General features: G+C 34.7%; 1 protein-coding gene across 4 annotated transcripts in view; it reads left to right on the top strand.

Annotated features, from left to right (window-relative positions):
* The first annotated feature begins 234 nt into the window (after positions 1–234).
* Positions 235–17,489, top strand: part of LOC135137729 (uncharacterized) — a 197,602-nt gene continuing 180,347 nt past the window's right edge. For all 4 annotated transcript variants that reach the window (XM_064067454.1, XM_064067452.1, XM_064067453.1 and 1 more), the window contains exons 1-4: positions 235–670; positions 11,369–12,102; positions 12,153–13,483; positions 13,535–13,685. In XM_064067454.1, coding sequence (XP_063923524.1) covers positions 602–670; positions 11,369–12,102; positions 12,153–13,483; positions 13,535–13,677 — 2,277 coding nt within the window. In that variant the 5' untranslated portion in view covers positions 235–601 and the 3' untranslated portion in view covers positions 13,678–13,685. The remainder of the gene's footprint in view (positions 671–11,368; positions 12,103–12,152; positions 13,484–13,534; positions 13,686–17,489) is intronic.

Genomic DNA, 17,489 nt, shown 5'->3' with positions numbered 1-17,489 from the left:
TTCCAATAATATACCACGTTTCAATAAAATGGGTGTTATTGTCATTTTCACCAATGTGAAATCAATATCACTTTAGACATATTTCTGTTAATATTGCAATTTTGAAGTTTAGTATATTTCCCTTTTGCCTTTTACGATTGCATATAGCATAAATGTATCAACATTTATCCTTATCATTACATTTTCGTTTTTATTTACTTGTAAGGACCGTAACGTGAGTTTACCATTGGAAACTTCCACTGGGATCTCAAACTCAAAACATTTTGAGTAGCACTGGTTCGTTACCGCCCTTCCCTCGCCGTATGTTTGCCGGCTGCATCGTCATTGTTAAATGTTAATTCGTGCATAATTGCAAGTTCGTCGAAGAAATAAGTCGTGTTGTGTCCGTCCTGTTTTTCTTGTGGAAAAGAAAAATAGACGATAATTACTGACAACAGAGTTGTAAGAATTGGTCGGATGCTGTATGATTTGTGGTGGTTGCAGAGTTTATCAAGCTTAAGTAATCCGGAAATCTTGGAGGGTTATCTGGATTTACAAAACAATCACTGGAGCAATTGTGAAATGCTGTAAAAGCAAGAATTTGATTATTAATCCAGGGAAAATGGATGGGAATGCATCAAGTATAGAATTTAGATGCTCCTTGAATGCAACGGTTACACAGAAGATTCTGGTAAGTAGCGACAATAATAATTTATGTATTCTTACAATTATTGCTACCTAATTTCTGTTAGAATTGGCTGTATGTCCCTGTATAGGTAGTGTTGTAGAATCATTTACCCAACTCTTGTCAAGTGAACGGAATTCATTTACTAACGTTGAGTTGGTTTTAAAAAAGAAATAGAACCAGTTTAAGAGTAACATTTGTCAATTTTATAAATTAGCAAACAAGACACCCAAAATTTGGGAGATTTCTCTAAGAAATGGGTTGATTAAAACACCGTTGTCCTTAAAGTGTGTGTATTAAAACTGCAATCCTCTTCGTTTTAAAAGCTTATTACGAATGAACATTAAAGATCACAAGTACGCATATATAAAATTCAAACTGAAGTACTCATCAGCGTTTCTCAGGCGTCTTACATTTATCGCCCATTATAAACAAATACTTGATAGTAAAATAAACCGAGAATGTATGGGATATGGTCGTAATAATTTTTGACTTAACTATATCGAATTACAACACTCCCACTCCAAAAATTAAAACGACCAAGTAAATACAGGTATCTTGTGTAAGATAGGTTTGTACTTAACATGTGTTTCTCTTCATATTTTTATATTTGGGGTGTAAAAGCATGCAGTTAAGAGTTTCATGCTAATTTGGGGCTCGTAAAAATATATATTTCCCCGAAACTGGGAACTGGCCTATGTCCTTTCACACGCCTACTAATGGCCTGCCATGCAGGGGTGCGGGTGGTCCGGCGACGTTACACTTGCATAGCGAATCTGCTGTTTAGGGCGATAATCACTTGACTGGTCCATTAGCGAACCCTGATGAGTGACTTGGCCCAGATGGGTGGCCCTGTGTTTTATCGGGATGTTTACCAAAAAGGTCCGAAGGAATAGTTTTCAGTTTTAAGCCGGACGCGATCGGGTGTAGACTACATTCAGCGAATAAGTGACTATTATTCTTGTTATATTATTATAATAAAGAAAAGTGTTGAGGTGAGTGTATCACTGAGTTATCGGTCTTAGGGGTGATGTGAGTGAGATTTCACTAAGGTGTAATCTGCGTTGTTAATTGTTGTAAAAGCTAATTGGATTATCTACTGCGATTTGGTGAGTCCGTTCCTTGTTGTTATTGTTGCATTTGACATGATTATTGATAAGTGGTACCGAGTCAGTTGTCAAATAATGTTAACATAATCCTGAGAGATACTGAAATAGTAAAAGTGATGAAATGAGCCTTGACATGTCGAGCTAATTTGATTAGGCTGTCCGCCTTCCTGTGATACCTCTATGCCTGTTGTTGCGGGCGAAGAAATACCTGTTGTTGCGGGTACGGTGCGGACATCAATCCTGATGTCTGTGGTCAAAGGACTAGTATCAAAGTGGACACCTCGTGCGGTTATTCCCTTGGTGTGACTGCACCCTTTGGTACTAGACCTGGGATAGTAGCAGGAGCTGGGTGCGTCGCGCGGCCTTCCCCTTCGCCTCTTGTAGACTCCGTACGACGGTATGAGAGTGAGCACTTCGTGCGGTTTTCCCTTAGTGCTCATTGCACACTCTGTACCGGGCAGTATGGACCATGTGTGATTCCAACCACTAGGACAGAGCTCATTGATTGATGAAATAATTGTTAATTAACGCAGTCATATTCTTGATAAAATAGTACCAACCTTGCTGACTGATAATAAGTCAAAATGACACGGACTCGCTATTTATTAAGTAATACCCGATTAGCAAATTCGCCACATCGACTTTAGGGATCGATGGCTCACATCCCCAATCACATTTTACAGGTTGCATAATTGTTGTTATGACCGATTCACCTCGACACCAGCCCTCCTGACCAGGCTATAAATGTAATTAATCAGCTATCAACACTGACGACTTAAAAGTGAGTTTATGATTTAATTATGTTCAATCCTGACATTTTAGTAAAGTTAGAAATGCAAAAAAAGGTAACGCCCATTTGCTATTGTTTAAAAGAAAAAAAATGTTTTCACCGTGATAATAATTTTCTCTCCTACACTCTATAAGGTTTTTTTTTCTCTGAACATAGGATAATACGTGTATGTTGGGTTGCATATTAACCCTCCAATGGATTGATTTGGACTTTTAAAAACTGAACATACTAGAGACCCTAGATATACTTTGGAAGTATATCTAGGGTCTCTAGAACATACGATTCGTAATAATTGAGGAGCAGGCCATGTCAACGATGACATTTGCATTAAAATTTTTGACGAAATTGTTTTAAAAAGGTCAATAACGTAAGACCCGCTCAGTACAATGTACAGCAAAGAAGAAAAAATTACAAACAATAGTTAAAACATCGAATACGCACGGCCTGTAATGAACTAAATCCAAATTTCCTTAGAAATACCGTGCAATTTTTTTTATCGTTTGGCACACTGTTTAGAACGCGAAGAAGGTCATTTTGAACATTTATTATATTATAAATCTGTTATTAAATTTTCTGTTCTTTCAACTTGTACTTATTACAATACCTTAACATGAAGACAGTGCCAAATGTCAATGGCAATATCTTTGACATAACTCATTCATAATCTAAACCTCGATCAGATTTTATGTTCAATTTTTAAAAGTTCAAGTCAATCCATTACACAGCAGGTATGCAACCAACTTAACATTAGTTTATCCTAGGTTCAGAGGAAAAAACCTCACGGTATATGTTTTGACATTTTGTGATTTGTGCAGTTATTTGCAATATTCATGTACTCGGTGTTGTCTTCAATAATTGTCGTTTATAACTAGAGCTTCGACTGTACCATAATTTAACAGGTATTATTGCTCACTAAAAATTACCTTTTTACTTCTTTTACTTACTTTTGTAAGATAGGTTTGTACTTAACATGTGTTTCTCTTCATATTTTTTATATTTGGGGTGTAAAAGCATGAAGTTAAGAGTTTCATGTTAAGGGGATACTTCCCAAATTCTTCTCATTGTAAAATCGCCGTATTGCATATTAATTTTTCTACACGCGTTGCGTTAGGGATGTTTTATACGAAGTAGAGCTGAATAGGGAACCAACAAAATACTCAAGCTAGAGTCGCATAAATTAGTCAAGTACTTGAATGGTCTATTGTATCGGACTGGTGGTCTCGTAGTCGTTTGTAGTAAGTAAATATGCCGCACAGCTCCTAAAAATTGGTCGTACCTAATTTATTTCGACAGAACTTCCTTCGCTCCTGAAACAAATCCCGGTTCTTTGAACAAGTATAAAATTTGAAAAGTGCGAACGATAGAAAATATATTTAACGAGAAAGGCGTGTAGTATGCAATACGGTGATTTTATAATGAGACGAATTTGGGAAGTATCCCCTTAATTACATGGTCAACTTCGAGTATTGTGTTTATGCTTCGAAAGAATTCGAATTATTTGGATTGTGACATTACTGTAATTTTCGAGTATTTTTGTATTTTTGTATCGCTTGGATATGGTATTCTTGATTTTAGAGGCTTATTATTATTTTCATTGATGAAAAATAATTTTAGGAAATGGAATTACTTAATATAAATAATGTATTCTTAGGATTTACATATTTATTTTACATAGAAAGAGTAAATAAAGTTACACTAATAACACAATATTTTATGCTCAATTGCGTTGTTACAATTAATACAACAGCTTCTTTAAAATACATAACTATAGTATAAATAACATAATTCAATAACAAACAACACTATAAGGCAGTCGTACATATATACATAATATCAATTGCACATATGAAACATAAGACATATTTACTTAGTGCCAACTATTGAGGTAATTTAGTAACATAGGGCAAAAAATGTTGAAAATAAAAATTGTTAAGTTTAGAGCTCATATTATTTTCAAAGAATTCGTCGTCTCGTTGAATCTTTTCGAAAAGAAATCCTTTCGGCGTCCATACAACAAAATAACAAAAATCGCGGTTAATTATGTGTAGCTGTCCCTGAACCTGATAAAAATAATTATGATTTTGTTTTAAGTGCATATTGTCATTTTGGAAAATAGCGTATGTAATTTTTTTTGTTAAAATAGCTTCCTGAGGTGTTAGTGTTCTACAGCTGTAAGGGCATTTAATTTCAACAAGGCCGTTAGAACCAATAAGACCGTCTGGACTCGCTCCAAGGTAATTTGCTTGTTCATCGATATAAAATCCAGACGGTTCTACAGATTGCTCCAAGTACTCAGAAAACTCTGTGATTGCTATGGGTTCGTGTTCAATTCCGTAAGAAGTGCTTTTTGAGGAAAAACTTTGAAGGAAGTTTTTTATTGTTTTACCTGGATTTGTTGTAGGCCTCAGTTTACAAATTTTACCGAACATAGAAGCGGTAATCCTTTTTCGTCTTTCTGTAAACCATAATGCGGATTGTCTTTGTTCTTTTGTATTCTCTGCAATTTCTAATATTTCTTCCTTAGTTTTCTTCAATGATCTAAGAAACACGTTTGTTCTTCTTGTCAGTTCTTCAGTATCTAAAATTTCTTCCACGTCCCCATAGTCTTCGTCTGTCTCAGCAACAACTTGCTTCTTATTGGATTTCTTTGTTTTTTGAAATAGCTGTCTCTTGCAGTTTAATTTCTTTTTTCTTTCAATAAACTTTTTTGTGTGGAAACCGGGACTTTTATCAGTGATTGCTTTGTGCAAAACCGATTGAAATGCAACCCCTGTATTGTAGCAAATACTCGCCGCTTGACACCTCATTTTATATCCTCCTCTTTTTGAAAAGTCTACTCTCTTTCCTCCAATAAACTTAGCAACGACGCTGTTATATGATTCCGCGGAATTGTTTGTCATATTTTTGATCAAACTTTTACTATTGTATATAAGTCTGTTAGCAAAAGACATGATATCATTGTACAACCCACATTGTTTTAAAGTCGAAACTTGATTAAATTCATTTGGTTTATCACCTTTGCAAAAGTAATTATCACATTTCTTATGTTCACCAAAAACATGAGAAACACTGTTTTCTATGTCTTTTTTCAAATTATTGACTTGGTCTTGAAATGAAACATCCTGAGATCTTCTATATTTGACCGCGCAATCCACTGCTGTTCTAAGGCGTTGTATGGACTTTTTCAGAAATTGTCGAAGAAAAGGTGCGATGGGAAGTCCTTTGGAACTAAATTTTTTTGTTGCTAGATTTTTTAAGTTAGTGCAATAGTTCCTTAACAAATGATTAGAGCACTCAATTTTTTCCACTACATACGGACTCTCTGCTTGAAGTCTCTTCAGAACACTACTGTCGCCATCACCAACGAGATACGCATATTTTAGTCCGTGAATTGATATGCTTTGCTTAAATCCCTCTAAAATAATGTCACTTTCCATCCCAGTAGATGTTCCGTCCCAGTTTTTAAAACATACATGCTCCATTCCTCCCATATGACACATGGCACAGAATTTATTGCGTATTCCCAGGAATAAGAGTTTACCGGTCCTTTGTCCAACGATACATGCTGCACCAGAACGAGCGTTGTATGCTGAACGATAAGATCGTTTACACCACGCTCCGTCAGCTATCACTGTGATCATCGGAATATCATTTTCGTCAACATCGCCATTTTCTTTGGCCATCTCTGCTTCTTTTTTCCCAGCTTCAATCATGCATTTCCAAGACTCTTCTTCAATAATTTCTTGCAAATTATCTTCTACATCTTTATATCTTTTATAAGATATTTCTGGGATGTTCATGGCACTGACAAATTCATTTAATTGTGAAAATCCGCAACCGATGCTTATTGCACCCAGTACCGCAGCTCCATTTGTATTTAATTTTCCATCAGTTTTATCTGAATAAACTTTATGCTCAACTTTACATAAGTCGCATATTAATACAAATTCAGAAATAAAACCTTTTCTTACTTCCTTTAAAATGCGAACAGTGTTTCCAGAAGAGCCCGAAGAACAAGAAAATAATCCATGGTGAGGAAATGACAAAATCTGCTCGATAAATGATTGTACTTCAACGATTCTTCGCCCGCCCATCGAATCGCTGATTACCTTTTCCTTTTCGCAAGGCGTACTTTCCTGAGAGCAGTATAAAGAGTCCTGACTATTGTTTGAATATTTCCAATCTTCTTGTTCTATAATGCTTGCAGAAGTACTGGGTTGATCAGTTGTCGTACTAAAAGATGCGGCTGTGTGTTCTTCAATTATTAGGCTACTATTTGAAGCAGCATTTTGTCCACCATTTTTTAGTGTGTCGGGATTTGTGGACCATAACGTACGCATTGCTATTCTGAAAATAAACCAATATTAATAATGTAAAGGTATACTTTTGACCCTACAGTTCAGTGCATAACAATGTGACACAAGTAAATGTTCTTTAACTCAATACTTTTATTTCACCTAATTTTTATGCACTTAAAGTACGAATAAAAAACTTCTCTTACCTTCGCTTTGCCAACAGTCTTTTGTTTTTTCGATGACGGGTAAGTCCCAATTGTTTATTCTTACATCCTCCCATTTTGTTGAGGTAGAGATAAACGAGATGAACGTGATAAATAAAAAACTACTATACACTACGATTTACACACTACCACTTTTCGCAAGTTTTTTGATATAGAAAATAAACACTTGTATTATAATATTTTATCTTGTGAAACGATCCCTAAGATAAATAACAAGAAAATTACTAGGTCCCAAATTTATATGAGTTTTTCTTTCCTCCACCAAGATTCATCCCCAACCACTTTCTAATTTGCCTATCAAAAATTAGCATTCTGTTGTGACGTAGCCTTTCAAATCCAATCGGCATCAATATATCCACCTGCGAGAGAATTTCCAGGAACAGACTGTTTTCACGCATCTGTTTCTAAATTTCTCATATTTTGGCACCCAAAATTTCTCACGAATCTTAAGACTCGTCATGCATCACCATGTAATGATCAATAACAACTTTATAGAAATGGGTTCGGTCTTTTTTTACGGCCCAGCGATTTACACCATATCCCATTTCCACAAGAAACGTAGTAAGTATTTGACTTATCGTGATTTACGAGTTGGTGCAGCGCAGCGTGTGACAAAGACAAGAACAGTTGAAACAAAACATTCGAGAGTTGATTTCTGATGTAATGTAAGGGTATTTTCTAGCTGGAATTTTGGGCACAACTATTAAAAACAACTTTCAGTACTTATCTAGAATGGTTGATATAGGAATGATAGAGCCCGCTGGATCATTTTCGAATGAAAAAACTCACACAGTCACCACAAAAAAAATAGTACAAAGCTATGATTTTATTAGGGTTTTTAGGATTTTTTTTACACAAAACTGTGATTTTTTTTGCAATTTCAAGGATACAGCGGGCTTTAGATTTAGTTCTTCTAAACGCACGATTTTTTTCGTCATAACTGGTTGCTTAGTTTTGGCGCAAAATGTGTTCGAAAACAGCTGAAATTGTACCAAATTTCTACCGGGAAGTATCTCCTTAATTTGGGGCTCGTAAAAATATATATTTCCCAGAAACTGGGGAATGGCCTATGTCCTTTCACACGCCTACTAATGGCCTGCGGTGCAGGGGTGCGGGTGGTCCAGCGACCTACACTTGAGCGAAACAAATCTGAGATTATCGCAGTCGCAGGCAAAAACAGAAACCACATGTGTGACCCAAAGAAAATAGACCAGATTGGGGTTGATTGGTTGGCTGTGTTTCTGTTGAGAGGGTGTAACTAAAAAGGCCTGGATAAAGATTTCAGTTTTAAAACGGACGCGTACCGGTTAAGACGATTTTAATATTACGTGTTACGGTTGATCAAAAAGTGTTGAGGTGAGTGTATCACTGAGTTATCGGTCTTAGGGGTGATGTGAGTGAGATTGCACTAAGGTGTAATCTGCATTGTTAATTGTTGTAAAAGCTAATTGGATTATCTACTGTGATTTGGTGAGTCCGTTCCTTGTTGTTATTGTTGCATTTGACATGATTATTGATAAGTGGTACCGAGTCAGTTGTCAAATAATGTTAACAGAATCTTGAGAAATATTGCAATAGTAAAAGTGATGAAATGAGCCTTGACATGTCGAGCTAATTTAATTAGACTGTCCGTCCTCCTATGATACCTTTGTCCGTTGTCGCGGACGCCCGTTGTAGCTGGACCTGTTATCCGTTGTTGCGGATGCCCGTTGGTGCGGGACGCGCCTGTTGTCGCAGGCGGAAGAATAAAATCCGTTGTGGCGGATGTGTCTGTTGTAGGCAGATACGGTGCGGGCATCAATCCTGATGCCTTGTGGTCAAAGGACTAGTTATTGAAGTGGGCACCTCGCGCGTCTTCAGTTTTTCCCTTGGTGTCCTTGCACTCTTTGGTACTAGTCCTGGGACAGTAACTGGAGCGGGGCGTCGTGCGCCTTCATTTCCCTTCGCCCATTGCACGACTCAGTACTGTACCCTGTTGTCGGTAGCGAGAGCGAGTACTTCGTGCGTCTTCAGTTTTTCCCTTAGTACTCATTGCACACTCCGTACCGGACAATTTCGACCGTTGTGACTCCAACCTCTTGGACAGAGCTCATTGATTGATGAAATAATTGTTAATTAAAGCAGTCATATTCACGATAAAGTAGTACCAAACTTGTTGATTGTTGATAAGTCAAAATGACACGGACTCGCTATTAAAGAGTATTACTTTTTCTTGTTGTCGAAATAAGTCTACACATACTAAGAAAAAAAGGCAGAATATAGCCCCGCCCGCCCGCCCTATCTCAATTGTATGATTTTTTTTATTCGTCGTGAGCCAAGGGGACGGAGCTCAACTGCAAAATCCTTGTGTCTCTACGAGAAATTAAAACATGTTTTTGAGCATCGTGTTGTTGAAAGAGTACTGTGTATATTAAGAAAAAAATAAGGCCAAAGATTAGGCCCCACCCATGCCCGGCCCGTTCGCAATTCTCAATTTTGATGAATTTTTCATTCGTTGTCAGTTCGAAGGACGGGGCTTAATTGCAAGATCCATATTTGTTTTATGTTTGTTGTATGAATGTTTTAAGTTTCTTGTTCTGAAAAGACGATTACGTATATTAAGAAAAATGGTAAGATATAAGCCCCCCCCCCCAATTGTCTTGTCAATCTCAATTGTGATGATTTTTTTTTAATCGTTGAGAGCCAAAGGAGCGGAATTTAATTGCAAAACCCTTATTATCTTCTACAAGAAATTACAATGTATATAAATAATGTTTTTACCTTTTTGTTTCAATATGTGTAGACTTATTTTCACAACATGAAACTTAAAACATTAAACATTTTTTATTCATCGTAAACTGAGGGGCGGAGGTTTGTTGTAAAATTCTTACTTTTCTATCAGAAATTACCATGTGAAAGAAAACTAATAGATGTATTATTAATTAATTAAAAAAGAAAACCAAAACAGAAGCCCCACCCATCCGTCTCGATCTCAATCGTGATGAATTTTTCATTGGTTGTCAGATCGAGGGGCGGAGCGTAATTGCAAAATCCATATTTCCCTATAGAAATTTATCAGTTTAAACATATTTTATTTTCAAACGTCATATAACTGACACTTATATGACGGTCTTACCGGGGTTTAAGTGTCATTTCTATGACACCGTGTTTGAGCGGCGCATAAGTACTACTTATACTCCGCCGGAGTATAAATATGTGAAAATCATAGTGGTTGTCAACCATAGTAACCATGGTAAGTGAAATCAAGGCAATTCCTTAATGAAGCAAGAAGATGGGAAATAATCATTTCAAAAGAAGATTAATCGTTTGAAAATAAAATATTGTATTTCATTCGGAGTTTAAGTGACTTTATGTGACTCGTATGGACTTAATTCGCCTCGCTATTGCTCGGCGTTTAATCGTCCATACTCCGTCACATAAAGTATCACTTAAACTCCTAATAAAATAAATATCTATTAAGTGTCTTGTGAAAAGATGACTACACATATTATTAAGAAAAAAAGGCAACGTCAGTAATGGAACTTCAGTAGTTTTACATTTGTAATAGAGACAGCGACACGATATGACACTATACTGTCAGTAAATTAAGGTTGTCTAAGGAAAGCACATTTTACGAGTTAAAAAAGTTATTTTGATTGTAAGGTTATTTCCAGTTGTAATGGTATTTGTTTAATTTTTAATGTTAGTTAGACATGACGTCGTTTAGAACCAGGGATGTTATATAGTGAAAAATTATTAAGTCCATGTTTAGAACGAAGTCCTACTAGGTACTTTAAGATTAGGTTGGTACCGAATTTAGTTCCACGTGATACCATCAGAATTGACATTTGAATTTGATTTTAACGTATTATTTCTCACCACATGGCGCAATCAAGAAGTTCCATTGTTGGGTAGAAGTCTTTTACCATTTTTATTAATTTATGGTGGAGATATTTGAAGACTACAATACCAAAACCCATATGTATTAGTTGGTTAAGATATATTTTGTTAGTTAACATCATTATAAACATGTAAGTAGACTTACAAAAACCACATTTTTCTTATACTTCAGTTTTTCTGAAAATGATGCAACACATTTTAATTTTTCCAAAAACGGCAAATTTAAACTTTGGGCTATAAATTAGGTTCATTGTTTCACTTCCTTTTTTAATGAATGGGGACATATAAAAGCCATAAAATGAATCAATTTGGAATTACCTTTACGACACATTTCTTCTACATACAAAAATTCATAACGAAAAACACGTTAGTCGCGCCCCTACAGTTACATTTTTCTTTTTTTCCAGGAAAATCTTCCAGAATGGAAAACCGTAGTAGTCGAAGCGCAACAAATCGAAGGAAATATGCAACAAGTAAGATTTTTCATCGCCGCTTCCACTCTCACAGAAATAAAAAAATGGTTAGAAGAATTCCAAACAAAGATAAAGACTACATACAACGTTAGAACAACGTACAACAACATCAAAGGTATGCAGGTGAAATTTAAACAGTTGCTACATTGCCAGCACAGAATTCGCTCTCCAAACATGGACAGATCTACAAAAAATACGAACTGCCAATCTAGAATAACAGTAACTTTGCACAGCGAAAGAGCACATCTTAAAGGAAAGGCGCTTCCAAACGCACAATACCCTTGTGAAGTCATTTTTGTGATGTCGCATAACCACGACATGACTTTGGCTGAAGCGTTAAGACTGGGAGCCGTTTCTAAAGAAGTTAAGGATAAATTAAAAGATTTGTATAAAAGAGGTCACTCTCCAGCGACGGCTATAGAAATGTTGAAGACTGATATTTTTTTAAATAGTGATGATTACGAGAAGAAGCTGAACGATAGATATTACTGTCCAGAGTACAGATATTGCTCATATGTATATAACAAAGAGTTCAAAAGCAAGCACGGTCCAGTTGATTTTAACAAAAACGGAAAGGAATTTTTAGTGAAGAAAATACAAGCGTTTAACAAGAAACAGGAACGAAATTGTGTGGAGATTAATTTTTCTGGGGAGGATTATGTTGTGACGTAAGTATATGGTGTGGTGTTGTTCTTTCGTCATCATGTTTTAATTGTAGTATTTGCCTACCGCTACTAAAGCGTGTTCACGCATTAGTACCGACAGAAACGATCTTCATAAATTCGTTCGGCGGCGTGAGCCACAGCGGTATAGGGATTTACGTTTTGTCAACTTACCCTGATTATTTACCACTAGGAATTATTATCACCTCATCGGACGACGCGAATCTACTGTGTACGGGTTTGCGTCTTCTCCATAACTTGCTCGGGAGTGAAATATTCGGTGGCAATACTGAAGGTCCGAAAGTTTGTTTAATAGACGACTGTACAGTTGAACTGGCTGCAATTAATGAATTATGGACAAACGTAAAATGCTACTTGAGCAGCTTCCATATGTTGCAATCAGTGTGGAGGAGACTTACGTCCAGTAAACATAACATACCTCACGAACTGCATGACAGCTTCTACGATATTTTTAAAAAACTGATGAACTCTGGAGACGAACAAGAATATAACACTTTTTACCAGGAAGCCTTAACTGAAGCTCAAAATTTTTCCAGTTATCGCAAATATCTGGATCACTACTGCCAGAAACGACATAAATGGGTTCTGTGTTTCCGTGAAAGTTCCCTTGAAGAGAACCTCGATCGTTCCGAAGTAGTAATGAAATTTTTCCAAGATAAAATCTTCCAAAGAGCCAGATTGTTCAACATGGAGCAACTCGTTGATTATGTTTTAACAACGTTCGTAAGGTACTATGAGTTGCATTTAGTTGAAGCGGCCTCTTTTCGATCAAACAAATTTGGTTTGGGAAAGATGATAGAAATGCCACCGCTTCATTTAATTGAAAAGATTATACAGCATAATAATTATTTAGCCTTCGTGCCAGATGATGACCTCGAGAATCTTCTCTATGTTGTAAATATTGAAACATTGATATGTTCGTGTCCGAAGTCCACCAAGGGCTTTTTGTGTAAGCATTCTGAATGGACTTGTTCGGTTTTTAATTCAGAAAACTTTAATTCGAAGTTTAGTGAAACAAATGCAAGGACTTTGTTTTATAAAATAGCGACAGGCAGCGATCCACCGTTGGAGTTTTTTGAAACTTCGGATATCGATTGCGCATCTACTGAGTTAGCTGTAATTGAAGAAGCGACTGATTTCGATATTAACTATCACATTTCCCAAGAATATATAAATGAGCAGACTTCTTCAGATGAGGCGTTACGAGAAGGACAAGAAATAATACAACAAATTAATTTACAAATGAACACCTTTTTGGCTGCATCACCTCATGAAGTGTTAACAGCACTTAAGGTTATGTCTGAACAGATAAGTCAGTATAACACAGCGTCAAGTTTTGCCTCAGCTTGTCACAGTTTTGGAAAAGGTATGTCATTTACACTTACCAAGTATATTGCAGATTGTTATTAATTTGTAGATGTTCACCTTAACGGAAGTAGTGATCCCTTTCTCGAGGCAGTTCCTCAGAAAAAACAGAAGATCGAAATTACTTACAATATGCTTATTTCCGACCTTGAGGAAAACGGTCAAATTGATCTAGATGAGGATCACGTTATATGATGGTAAAGGTACGTTGTCAGTTTGAACGAGAAGTAGTTTTTGTGAAATTTATGTAAAAAATTTTATTGGACGGAAATCACTAACAATACGGGAATATTATTCATTAGACTGACAGAAGTTTCTGTGTGAATCTGATCTTTGATTTATCGATTTTTGAAAATGAAAGTTCATTTTTCTGAATTCACATGACGGTAATACCATTGTTAAGTATATTATAGTTTGACAACCTAATACAAATTTTACTTCGCCTAAATAGTGAGCTTTAGGACAAGGAATCCAGGGGGCGTGGGACAAATTTTTCGTCAACGCGCATTTTCACTACAGTGAGCCAACGTATTGGGTTTATTTTACTCTACATCAGATGGCGCCATCAAACATTAGCAAAGGCAAACACCCTTCACTCTGCTCTTATACGAGGAGTTATCCATAAATCCATAATTAACATTGTTCCGTAAACAGTAATGTGTATAAACATATATGTACAAAATATGAAAATATACTTGACATAAAAAATATGAAGCCAACGCGTTGTAACGTGATACGAAAAAATTGTATGTAATTTGACGCCTATTTTTATTTGACTATATCTGAAGACTGACAGAAACTTTCCAAGGGTTTTTAAACTGGTATAATTGTTTAGTTTTACAGGATTTAGTAAAATTTAAATTCGTGGTGTTACAAAAATATTAACACAAAATAACAGAATGACATAAACTTTCGGCGTTAACATTACAAATAATTACAAGACAGAAAAAACGCATTAAGAACTTAAGAGGCATGTTTGTAATATCGAGTTGTTAAAGGCTGCTTTGAAGTCTGTTTGGTTCTATGAAAAACAATTGCTGTTATCCGACGTTTTGATAGATTTTGTTCCAAAACTACGAGATAACTAATTGTTTCTTGAACTAGTTTCCGTAACTTCTAAAATTTAAAAAGGATACGCCGTTCTGCTGTAATAAAATCTAGAATAAGGCCAAAATCACACTAATATTACATCTGATTTTGTTAACCACATGAATATAATTTACATTAAAATAAGTTACAGACATTGTTTGAAATGTTTATTATAGTTCGAAAACAAGATAAAATAAATAAATAAATTAATAAATAAATAAATTAATTAATTAATAAATAAATAAAATGTGCAGTTTATAAACTTCAGAATTTTAGTATAAAAATAATCATGTTTGAAGCTTTATTTTGTCTGTTCGATTTTATTGGGTGTATTGGACCCCTCTCGGGATATAACACCGACATCAATGCACCGACCCAACGTTCTTCAACCGATGGGATGATTTATTACTTCCATTATGCTAGCCCTACACACAGCGATCTGGTTTTCGGATTTTCGGCTAGATCTGCACAGTTAGCTCTTTGCGCACTGCACACTGACACAGACATAGAGTATTTTGTTCACGCGAGCATCAAAAATACTACGCCGAAAGCACTTCTTCAAGTGTTATTTTTTTTAAGATGTAATATTTGTCAGCGTTTCCAAAATTTTCTTCTTTGCACAGGTCAACTAATTTTTCGTAAACTGCATTTTAAAATTTTTTAATTTAATAATTTATAATTTTATAATTATCATTTTAATGAAATTGTGTTGTTCACTTCGCGAACGACAGCAAACAATTTAAAATTACCACTAGTCCCGCACCTGAAAATCCATCTCTCCCAAATATGTATTTCTTGGCACGATTTGTAATCCGAAGTCTCCCTCCACATGCAATTTTTCGTCGCCTGAGAACTTGTTTGATCTACAGACCAAAGCACACTCAGGCCAATATCGGCCTTAAGCGATTTATCTATAAGCCGACATTCGTTAAAGTTGATCTGATACACATCCACTACGAAGAACTACCTAACCCATTTCGACTATTGGACTTTACAACGAATAAGTGAACAAAGTTCTTGAACATCTTAACGATTTAATACATAATGTTCCCGAATCACAAAATTTACATTTCAAAGTGTATTATCAAATGGTAAAACGCAATATCCAAATTTTACAATAGTATATCTCCCGTTTACGGTTTATGCATCCGTGTCGAGTTTTCACCTTAGACGTCAAGATTTTTGGAAAAAAAAAATCAACATTTTCCAATTTATAATGTTATTTAAATTTTAAAAACTAGCATAGTCCTGATCTTGTCATTTATAAATACGCTATTGGGATTTTTCAGCTTGTCGATTTCTCGATTTTTCAACTTTAAATGTCTCAATTTTTCAATATTTCAATTTTGGGCTTTTCCGATTCTTCCATTCTTCAAATTTTCTATTTCTCGATTTTTTTATTTTTCGATTTCTCAATCTTTCGATGTTTCAATGATACAATTTCTCAATTTTTGTCCTCTTCAATTTTACGGTTTTTAAATATTTCGATTTTTCAATTTTTCAAATTTTCACGTTTCTAAATTTTCAGTTTGCCGATTTCTAAAGTATTTTTTTTATTTGTCCATTTCTGGACTTCCTAAAGTTTCGATTTTTCACATCTTCAATTCTTCAATTTTTTGATTTTTTAAGATTACGATTTTTAGATTTTCGATTTCTCAATTTTCCAATTTTTTAATTTCTCAATTTTTTGAATATTTCTTTCAGTTATGGATTTTTCAATATTTCAATTTTTCGACTTTTCGATTTTTGAATTGATGGATTTTTTTTTCATTTCTCGATTTTTTACTTTTTGGATTTTCAATTTATTGTAAACTTTAGATTTTTCAATTCTGCGACTGTTTAACGCTTCGATTTCTCAATTTTTCAACTTTTCGATGTTTTAATATTCCATTTTTTAAAATTCTAGGTTTTTGGATATCTCGAGTTTTCAATTCCTCTATATTTCAATTTTTCAATTTTTCGATTATTCAATTTTTTAATTTCTCAATTTATCGAATTCAGATGTTTCGTTGTTTTGATTGTTCAATTTCTCAATTTTTCAATTTTTAACTTTCCTTTTCGGCTTCCGACTCCTCAATTTCTCGATCCTCCGATTTTTCAATTTCTCGAAGTCTCAGTTTTTGAATTTTTCGATGTTTCGATTTTTGAATTTCTCGGTTTTTAGAGTTTTTTCTTTTGAGCTTTTCAATTTTTGGATTTCCAATTTTTCAATGTCCCGATTTTTCAATTTTTCAAATTGAATTGGATTTCTCGATTCTTCAATTTTGCGATATTTTAATTATTCAATGTTTTAAATTTTAGATTTTTCGATTTCTCGATTTTTTGACTTTTCAGTTCTTCAGTATTTAAATTTTTCAATTTTTCAAATTTTTGCGTCAAATTTTCAGTTTTCTGATTTCTCAATTAATCTTTTTTTGATTTTCCCACTTCTCAAAGTTTCAATTTTTCAGTTCTTCAATTCTTCGATTTTTCGACTTCGCTTTATTGGTTTTTTGATTCCTCAATTTTTGGATATTTCTTTCAGGTTTGATTTTCTTTGATTTGATTTTTCGACTTCTTGATTTTTCTATTTTTTATTTTTGGATTTTCAGTTTTTTGTTTTTTATACTTTAGATTTTTCAATGTTTCGATTGTTTTATATTTCAATTTTTCAAATTTTCCATATTTTAATTTTTAAATTTCTAGATTTTTCGGTTTCTCGAGTTTCCAGTTGTATATTTTAATTCTTCAAATTTCCGATTTTTTAAATTTTTTGAGATTTCAATTTTTGAGATTCGGATGTTTCGATGTTTTGATTATTCAATCTCTCGCTTTATCAATTTTTCCATATTTATGTTTTCAATTTTTCGATTTTGGCCTATTTCGGTTTCTCAATTTTTTGATTTTTCGACTTCTCGATTTTTCGACTCCTCGATTTT

This window comes from Zophobas morio, unplaced genomic scaffold (assembly GCF_036711695.1).
Source record: "Zophobas morio isolate AGI-343-1 ecotype UQ-CSIRO unplaced genomic scaffold, CSIRO_AGI_Zmor_V1 ptg000029l, whole genome shotgun sequence".
NCBI lineage: Eukaryota > Metazoa > Arthropoda > Insecta > Coleoptera > Tenebrionidae > Zophobas > Zophobas morio.
Note: the sequence above shows the minus strand (reverse complement) of the source record. Positions and strands in the feature narration are given on the sequence as shown.